General features: G+C 48.4%; 1 protein-coding gene across 7 annotated transcripts in view; it reads left to right on the forward strand.

The window, feature by feature from the left end:
- The window catches only part of LOC132676268 (solute carrier family 41 member 3), a 145,662-nt gene that overhangs the window by 37,890 nt on the left and 97,569 nt on the right, over window positions 1-10,203 (forward strand). For 5 of the 7 annotated variants that reach the window (XM_081795009.1, XM_081795007.1, XM_081795006.1 and 2 more), the window contains exon 3: window positions 7,501-7,608. The exons of 1 other annotated variant lie outside the window; for it this stretch is intronic. In XM_081795009.1, coding sequence (XP_081651135.1) covers window positions 7,501-7,608 — 108 coding nt within the window. Of the gene's footprint in view, window positions 1-5,461; window positions 6,596-7,500; window positions 7,609-10,203 lie in introns of those variants that run through there. One more of the 7 variants, XM_081795010.1, reaches the window with a different exon arrangement.

The following is a 10,203-nucleotide window of genomic DNA, read 5'->3' on the forward strand; positions in this document are numbered from 1 at the left end:
GTCACTGTGAGAGACTGATAGCTGAGGGACGTCCTGGATGACAGAGCAGCTACTCTCTGAGGAGAACCTGATCTGCAGGTGGTGGAGAGACAGTAGGAGTTCACCAAGGCCCCACATGAGGCTCTGAGTCACACTGGCCTTTGTTCCTTGCTTGCTCTGGCCCTTGGCTGAGGGGCATTCGGGGATCCTGCCAGCAGCTCAAGGCACTGGCAGTGTTCCCTATGTGCACATCTTTGGAAGCATATCCTGGTGCAGGAGGACGACAGAGGACACAAGTGGACGTCTTGCTCCTGTGAACGTGGTTGGCAGCCTGATCATGGTGGTCACCCAGCTGAACCTGCAGTTTTGCTTCCAGGGCAAGAAGTTGCGAGGCTTCAGCTGTGAACTCACCCGGTCCCCCCATGGGGTCTTCCCTGAGACCGTCTTTTCTATCATGTGCCAGATCATGGTGCCCATTCTACTCTCAGGCTTGGGCATGTTGACAGCCAGCCTGGTGATGAACACTATCCAAGTGCGTACCAGGCATTTGGGGGCCTGGGGGGAGGGGGGTGGGAAACCAGGCTCCCTAGGCATCACAGATATGATAGGCCAGGGGACACCAGAGGCCCTGAGTCGGGGTGCAGCCCAGGATTCCCGGGCTCAGTGGTGCCAGCAGGAGGATCCTCCAGGGGGCCTCGTGTCTGAAATTCCAAGAAGCTTCTGACGACCCTCTCCAAGGTCAGCCCACACTAACCACGTTAGCTCAAACCATTTTCCTTCCAGATTCATCAGGCAGGGCCTGGAGGGGTTCAAATCCTCTGCCTTTCACTTACTATTTGAGGGAATTCATTAGCTTCCCCCGTATCAGTTTCCCCATCTACAGATGGGGCTAATGAATGCCGACCTCACTGGGTTGTGAGGGTGAGACACCCAGTGTGCTTCGTGTTGTGACTCCAAGGGTGATGGGCACTGTTCCCTCCAGTCCCCAGAATCTTTGTGGGGCTCTTCAGTGAGGGGACAAGGTCCAGATCCCGGGATGGGGTCCAGACGAGTGTAGGGATGTGGTAGTCTCTGTTGATTAGAAGCATTGTAGGGAGGCCCTTAAACGAGCACACACTCTGGCATTCACTTCTCCTGGTCTCTTTATGCCCTGGGGTTGGTTCACGTAATGCTGTTTGAATCATTGAGGGTTTACTCTGTCTACCTAAACATTTTTATAGAGTTAGTGTGTGATAGAAAAATTAGCAAATATGCACAAGTGAAGAAGGAAGGGTGCCCATAATCTCTGATCAACATCGTGGTGCGTGTCTATCAAGAATGTGTAAACATAAATATATGGGATCTTGCTATGTAATGTGCTTTTATTATATTTTTTTGAGAGAGAGTGTGTGTGCATGTGTGTACGTGAGTGAGGGAAGGAGGGGCAGAGAGAGGGAGAGAGAATCCCAAGCAGGCTCTGTGCTGTGAGCACAGCACCAAATGTGTGGCTCAATCCTATGACTCTGGATCATGACCTAAGCCAAAATCAAGAGTCAGATGCTCAACCGACTGAGCCACCCAGGCACCCCTGTAATGTGCTTTTTAATCAGTGAAATTAAATTTAAATTTAGTTGGGTTTTTTTTTGTTTTTTTTTTTTTTTACGTTTATTTATTTTTGAGACAGAGACAGAGCATGAGCAGGGGAGGGTCAGAGAGAGAGGGAGGGAGACACAGAATCTGAAACGGGCTCCAGGCTCTGAGCTGTCAGCACAGAGCCCGACGCGGGGCTTGAACTCACGGACCGTGAGATCATGACCTGAACCGAAGTCGGCCGCTTAACCAACTGAGCCACCCAGGCGCCCCTTAAATTTAGTTTTGCAGCCCATGGGAACATTGCAGCTAGTGCAGTGACTTCCTCAGTTCCACAAAGCATCTCCTTCCTGATGACAGCTCAGCATTCTTTGTGCGTCTGTGTGTGAGTTGAAGAGAGATTATCAACACCCACCCTGTTCCCTGGTCTCTGAATGAGACTCTTGATGGCTCTGCCTTCAGACTTCAGTGGATGGGATACTCACCCCTCCTGGGGCTAGGGCGGCCCTTTGTGTACTGGCCAACTTGCTGTTAGAAAGCATTCATTTGGGCTTGCAACCTAGATCCCCGTCTCTCCCACCTCAGAGCTTCACCCCTTGGGGTGCTCTACTAGTCTCTCACCCAGCTGAATCTGCAGTGGTTCAGCTTCCTAAGACCCTTCTCCAGAGAAAGACTCTGCCCTGTGTCTCTGTTTTGACCTTCCATGGCCACTTCATGGAACATGGTTTTAAGCCCCTACACCACAGTGCATGTCCCTCAGTTGCTGCAGCCTGAGAGGTTATTTATCAGTCAGTTGGGGGATCTCAGCAGAGTCTGGAAGATTGGATGGGATGTCAGGGAAAGAAAGGCTCAGGATTGTACCCGACCATCAGCAGGGGTGACACAGGAGGCCAGTCCAGGAGGAACTCCAACTGGCGGGCCGTTTCCTGACCTCTGTGTTAAGTCTCCATCTGAGAGTCTAGCATGCAGAAAAGGGGATGTCTTGGGAAGCAGGCCTAGAGCATACCTGGGCAAATTTGTCTGCAAATCCAGGACTTGAGCCATCCAGCTTTGGGAGGCCCAGCATTTGGGAGGAACAGAAAACAGAGCCCTGGAAGACACAGCTCATTCTTTCTCTCCAGTTTGCAAATGTGCAGTGACTCCCAGGTGTGGTGGGGTTCAAGGGCACTCAGGTTTTCGTGGCTCCTGCATGTGCACCACCACCTCCCTGGTCACCCCCGCTCAGTGGTTCAGGATGTGGCCTTGTCAACACTGTTCCAGGGGGAAATTACATAACATAGGAGGGTGGCCTGGCTCCCACTGTACCCAGGCTGCCACATTCTGGGGCCTCATAGCCCCATGAGCCTGCAGCAGGGATAACCTCCTGGCAGGGGCACCTCGTGGCTGTCTCTGGCATAGTGGGCTGGCCCAAAGAGTACTGGTTGGGTGCTAGCTTTACCTACTGTAGATTTGGGGTCAGGAGTCTCTCTGTTTATGGTGTTTGGGGTCAGTCTATAGTTGGGTCCAGGGATTGGGGCCCAGTAAGGGGCCAGAGTATCAGTTCAGTTTTTTTTTTTTCAAAAAATTATTTTTCAGATACACAAGTAAGGTATATATAAAAGTTTCTCTCTCCCTCTATTTTTTTAATGTTTATTTTTGAGTGTGGTGGTGAGGGGGGGATGGGCACAGAGAGAGAAGGCGAAAAAGGATCCCAAGCAGGCTCCAAGCTGGTATCAGCGAGCCCAATGCAGGGCTTAAAGTCATGACCCATGAGATCATGGCCTGAGCCAAAGTTGGATGCTGAACCAACCGAGCCACCCAGGAGCCCATGTTTCTCTTTTTTATAAAATAAGTATCTCAGCCTTCAATCTCATTCCTGGAGGAAGCTTCTATTATCAGGTCATGTGTATCCTTTCAGGCCTTCTTGGGGGTTTATGTAGACCCGTGGGCACCAGAAACAGTGACAGCGGCTGTAATTGTTAGAGTGTATGTAGTCTTTCTTCACTGAATCAGAGATGAATCAGACAGGGTGTCTGCTTTTGAGCAGCTGGTAGCTGAGCACAGAGTAGGATAGATGAATTCATTCATTCATCTGGTTCCTCGTTTATTCATTCAGCATATCTTGTTGAATTCTGTGTTAGCTGCTCTCAGGCCCCAGGAGTGCAATGGTGAGCAGAAACAGACCTGTCTCTGCCTCCCTGGCTTTTGTAGTTTAAGTGGTGAGGCAGGTGATTCATCCCACGAGCCAGTGTTAAGGGAGTGGAGCAGTGAACAGACATTTGCCTGTGAAGAAAGAGGGAACAGTTCATTCTTCCCAGAGGAGTCAAAGAATCTGCAGTTAGTAGGACAGTTGGAGTTGGACCTTAAAGGATAATATAATAGTTTCTGGGATGATGTGAGAGAGAGCAGACAGTCCAAGCAAAGGGATCAGTGTGTGCAGAGATACAGACAAATGAGTGGGCATTTGCAAGGAGTGAGGAACAGCAATTGGCCATGGTCATGGGGTGGGGTGCTGGAACAGCCCGTGAGAAGGGCTGTCTGCTCTGCTCAAGTTGTATGCTGAGTACAGAGGGGTTGTTGATTTTTGTCCTCGTTATTTTAAAATAAATGTGTATTTTATTGAAGTATATCATGGATGTGTTGAAAATTGTACGTGTTATGTGTACAGTTTGAATGACCATCTCAGGATAAATGCACCTGTGTAATCCCCATCCAGGTCAAGAGCATTTTCAGCCCCGAGTAGGCTCCTCCATCCTCTGCCCCACCTAAACCAGTCTTCTGCCTTCTAATACTGGGCATTAGTTTTGGATGTTTTTGAAGCATGATACTACCATAGACATTCCTGTCTATTTCTTGTATGTTTTGAGGGGACAGATCTATTGGGTGTATGCCCAGGATCAGAACTGGCCAAGGGGCTGAGTGACAGGGTCATAACTGTAACAGAACTGAACTGTGGCAGCAGGGTGAAGGCCACAGGGAAGAGCTGGGAAGCTGTGGCTGTATCAGAGCCCCGCGAGTGCAAGAACCATTACTAACTCTAACTGATTTTGATCTCCCCAGTGCCCCTCATAAGATTTATTTGAAGCATTGCCAGAGAGGGCAGTGGTGGTGGAAATTAAGACAGTTACCATGACTTGGATGCCAGGCTGTCAGGGAACACAAGGGGTTACTTAAGTCCCTGCTGGAAGAGCAAGAATGCCTGGAGCCACAGTGGGCAGGGCAAAGGGTCTGGGCAAGGAAGGTCAAGTCTGGAATCCTGATTTTGAAGGGCCCATGGGATGTCAGGATTCAGTCAGCAGTTGGGTAGGCAGGTGTGGTGCTCAGAAGACAGATCTGAGCCAGAGATGTCCAGCATCACCAGCACAGAGCACAATGTCTTAGTCAGAAAACCCTAACTCCAAGTGACTAGAGTCATTTAGGATTGCTATAAAGAAGGCTACAGATCAGACTGCTCTAGTACTTGTTAGTTCCCTGGATTAACAGTGTCAGCGAGGATCCAGGGTCCTACTGCTTTTCTGCTTTAGTCTTCCCTGTTAGTTGACTTTGTCCCATAATAGACCCCTGGTGGTTATATGGTGCCTGATGTGTCTAGATGTGACTTCTCAAGTCTCTGTGGCCATCATTGTGTCCCAGTCCACACCCACATGACTGATGCAAAGGCTCTCCTCCTGCCCTTCACCCCCTTAGGGCCGCTTGTTAATGTAGGGAGGATGGAGATGGCTGTGGGTGAGGTCATGTAGGGTGTGCAGTAGAAGGTGACTCAAGCCTTGGGAGGGAGAGGAAATGGCAGGGAAGGAGAATGAAGATGAAGCATGAAGGACTCAGGATTAATAGGTTAGGAGATCTACAGCCTTTGGTCTCCTGACCTCTGGGAGCCACTGTTGGCAGAAAGCAGACTTGGAATGGATGGGTCAGGAACCATGAGTGCGCAGAGCAGTAAGTGGTTTGATGCCAGCCTAACCTTACCCTTGGCTTGGCGCTGTCTGTTCTGTAACAGGGAGTTTCTCAACTGTGGAGTTAGAGGACAGGCCTCTTGAAAACGATGGACTGTTTTCTTGAGCATCAGTTCCATAAAGCTATTACGTAACCCAAGGACGGTCCAGAGTTGAAAAGCCTGTGTCCATTTGGAAGAATCAAGAATTATTGTTAGACCTTGGTAAAATTTCTAGCTTTGCAGCCTGCCTATCTGGAGAAAGGAAATAAAATTCTTTAAATTAAATAATATTAAGAAAAAGAGGTCAGGAGCAGGAAGAGGAGCCCTCAATGGAGGTCAACATGGAATAAGCAGAGGTCAGTTTTGGACTGGGGGAATGTGGTTGTGAGTTCACAGGTGTGACATGGAGTGAGAGGTGTGCCTGTCACACAATTGGAGCTTAACACCAGCTGGGACTGGGGGTAGGGGAGGTCCATAGCTCAGAGAGCCAAGGAGTGAGGAATGGAGGTTAGAAGAGCCCAAGGAAAGGGCATTGCTATGGGGTGGGGAGGGACAGCAGCTAGCATAGCATCTGAGAGGGTGAGAACAAGACTCACTAAGTTCAGTGGTGCTGAGGAAGACAAGGGCAAGCTTCTGTGATGGGATGCAGAGAGAGGGGATTTATTTTTACACTTGAGTTGGTGGGGACTTGGTCTTGTGTGTCAGCGAAAATGAAGGTGCTTGGGAGCAGGCTGAGGTGGGAGGCCAGAGGAGGCTTGGGGTAGAGGATGCCGGCCTCAGGGGAGGCTGGAGCCCAGGGAGGGGTGCCTGTGCCAGGAACTGGGCTAGGGACTTCCGTTCCATGCATGCTGTGGCACACTGGTGAGATAGCTGCACAGGGGCCAAATGCTTCTGGAAGCCTGGGAGCCACTGGAGGCCGCTGACAGACAGTGGGAGCACCTTCTTGCCTGGTGACATGGTTTTCTTCTGAACTTTCAGAGAAGGGTAGACTCATAGCTCCATCAGAGCTGGGATTGGATTCTGAATTTCCCAGCTTTGCCAATGAGGTAAAAAGAAAGAGGGAACCGGCAGCCATGAGTGCTCTTCCTCTCTCTGAGGACATGAAGGACGCCTGACCCTTTCACTCCAGACCCTGTAAGATGTTTTGTTGGGCTGCTTTAGAGGACTCTTCTGGGCTCTACCCCCATTCTCCTCCCCTCCCACCATATCTTCAGTCTCAGGCAACAGGGCCCAGACCCCAGGGCTCCTATCTCCTAGCTGACACAGTAGGAGTGTTGTTTTAGGTCTAGAATTCTAAAACCCGGAGGAGCTCTTAGCGTAGGGATCACAGAAATCTATAGGGGACTGAGAGGTAAATTAAGTCAATAGAATCAGATGAGGTATTGAAAATTGATGGGGGTAGGTTGGGGATAAGCAATCTAATCGCATATAAATTGGTGGGAATAATTTTCACCTCACAAAGAAGTTATTTTTGAGAGAGAGAGAGAGAACACAAGTGGGGCAGGGCAGAGAGAGAGGGAGACACAGAATCCAAAGCAGGGTCCAGGCTCTGAGCTGTCAGCACAGAGCCCGACGTGGGGCTCAAACTCACGAACTGTGAGATCATGACCTGAGCCGAAGTCAGACGCTCAACTGGCTGAAAGACCCAGGTGCCCCCCTTTCATACTTTTTTTAATCTTTTACCTTTGATAGAGACCTGGATAGAGCTACATTCTGTCTGTTTTGACAAATCCAGTGTCCCCACATGATACTCTGGGTCACCGGGAAATCTGTGTCACTCCTTTGTCCCAGATGTTCTCACCAGCTCTCCCATTCATGAGAAATCTCCCAGCTTTGAAACTGGTGACTTGTTCCTGTTGCTACAGACACATGGGCCACCCTGGGTATGTCGTGTTTGCAGGCTGGATCCCGCCATTCAGGCTCGGACACAGTCTGGCCTCCAGTTTTCCTAGCTGCTGAAGTTGCCACAACTTCTCTCAAGAAATTTCAAAGATGTGCCAATATGTGTGTTTGGATTGATCTTACTCTTTCCCCACCAGCACTGGCCTGTGTTTATGGAGGTTAAAGACCTATTGATGTTGGTGCCACCCCTGGTGGGCCTGAAGGGGAACCTGGAAATGACGCTGGCATCACGACTCTCCACTGCTGTAAGTAGATAGTTGAGCATCTGGGCCACCTGCCTCCCAGGGACGGACACATGGGCACCTCCCAGTTTCTCCTCATAGCCTTGTTAGACAGGTGGGTTTGCCTCTCCGAAAAGACAGGTGTCAAGAGGTTTTGTTCTATCATGATGCTCCACCTAGTCGCTCCTCATAGCCTGCTATCTGTTGTTCCACAGCGCAACTGGACTTCTGGTGAGGGCCAGGGTCAGCCCCGTGTGCCCTTGGTTTCTCCTATAACCTGCTGTGTCCCAGAGCCTGACTCCACACATTCACACAGAAGCTGTAATGAGCAATGCAGCCTTACTGAAGGGTTTTAGAGATGAAACAGGATTTTCGTCACCACATCATCCATCTCTGTTAGAGGATTTTCTTTTCTATGATGGCTCTGAAATGCCCCATCAGCAGAGGGGTCTTCTCAGGACTCCCTAACTCACTCTGTCCCTCGGGCTGTCACTCATTCTACCCCTCCTAGCTATCCTGGGAATTGCAGTTCTTTTCCTTCTATTATGCAGAATGCTCTTTCCCCTTCTGTGAAACCCATTTCACGTTCAGGATGTGAACAAGGCTGATGGCAAGAGTAGGTATGTTGTAGTCAGGAAACTGAAAGAAGAGTGATGTAATTGGAATAGTGAGGGAGAGAGGTGGGGCCTGCCTGGAGAGTGGGTGAGGGGTGGCTAGCCGGACAGTGGCCCCCAAAGAGCCACATCCTAATCCGTGGGACCTGTGCATAGTTTCTTTTTTTTTTTTTTTTTTTTTTTTTTAACGTTTTATTTTATTTTTGAGACAGAGAGAGACAGAGCATGAACGGGGGAGGAGCAGAGAGAGAGGGAAACACAGAATCTGAAACAGGCTCCAGGCTCTGAGCTGTCAGCACAGAGCCCGACGCGGGGCTCGAACTCACAGACTGAGAGATCATGACCTGAGCTGAAGTCGGAAGCTTAACCGACCAAGCCACCCAGGCGCCCCTGTGCATAGTTTCTTATGTGGACAGGGTCTTTGCTGGTGGGATGAAGTGAAGGACCTTGACACGGGAGATGATCCTGGATTATCCACATGGGCCCAGTGTCATCACAAGGCTCTCTAGGAAGGGGGGGACAGGGACGTTTCAGAAGCAAAGGCCATGTGAGGGAAGTCAAGTCAGAGAAGATGCTATGCCACTGGGTTTGAAGTTGGAGGAATAGCCAGGAAATGTGGCTTTACCTGCTGGAGAAGATGAAGAAACAGATCCCTCCCTCGAGCTTTCTGAGGGAGTAAGGCCATGAGGACACCTTGATTTTTGCCCCATAAGATGCATTTCAGACTCCTGGCCTCCAGAAGGTAGAAAGTACAGAAGTGTATTTCTGTGTACACACTAGAAATAATCATTTACAAAATACAGTTGGAAAAGAGGTATCTTTCAAACCATTGATTTTATTTTTTAATTTTATTTATTTATTTATTTACAATAGAATGTGCTTTTAATAACACTAGAAACCAGAGGAAATAAGGCTGCATAGGTGATCTCATTTGCACATTTCACAAAGCAATCATGTACAATAATGAATACCCTAATTACTCAAGAACGTCCATATTAATACAGAAAAAGAATTACCAGAGGTTACATAATATTTGTTTTCAAATATTTGTTTTCAAAACAGACAAGATGGCTTTCACTGGACTTCACTGTACCCCAGAGAGATACCCAAGGTCCATGTTAGAATTTCAACACAAAGAAAAATTTGCAGGAAAAAAAAAAGATACACAGACTCAGGAAAAAGAAACATCTTTTGAAAAGTTACTCTAGGTTGTAATAAGATTTTAAGAGTGATTTCAGCTGGAGTTGCCTCTTTAGTGAACAAACAGGGGCTCTGAGGCTCACTGTGTGATGGCACAGGAGGAAGAAAGAAGCGGGACACAGTAACAGAGATGAGAACCCAAGCACTCTGGCACCAACAAGTGCTATTACATATGCAGAAGGCACTGCTTAGAGGAACTAGGATTTCCAAAACCAGACATATTTTGGAGTGGCTAGCAGCAAAGATGGTTGGACAGGTGGCTGTTTAATGAATTTTGAAGACAATAGAATTCACAGTGGGAAGCTTACAATAGAGCTGGCCTTCTATAGGAAATCTTTCAGGAACCCTTGTGTTCTTGTTAAACATATAGGAAAGACCAAGCCAACAGATCTGCAATTCACATGCAAGACAAAGCAAGTGTGATCTGGGCTAAATACACAGAAAGGAATCAGAGCCTTCTCAAGAAGGCAAGAGGAACATTTTTGTGCACCTGCTTCTTTTACTGTGCTGACTTAGGGCATTCCACAAGAGTTGAAAATAGTGATGGATGCAAAGCCAATTAACCTGGTCTGTCAGTTATAGGTAACTGCATAATATTAAAACATAATGATGAAGAATTATAGTTGAGGTTGCTAAAGGCTAAGGAAATTCTCCAATTCTTAACTTACAATAAGAGCATTTACAGTAAATTCAAACATACAACTTACAGCTGGTTTGTTGGCTTTCCAATTCATTGCCCCAGTTTGTAAACAAGCTCTAATCACTTTGGTAGCCATCTGCACTCAGGGACACAAAGCATTCTGCA

The sequence above is a fragment of the Panthera onca genome, chromosome A2, assembly GCF_046562875.1.
Source record: "Panthera onca isolate mPanOnc1 chromosome A2, mPanOnc1 haplotype 2, whole genome shotgun sequence".
NCBI lineage: Eukaryota > Metazoa > Chordata > Mammalia > Carnivora > Felidae > Panthera > Panthera onca.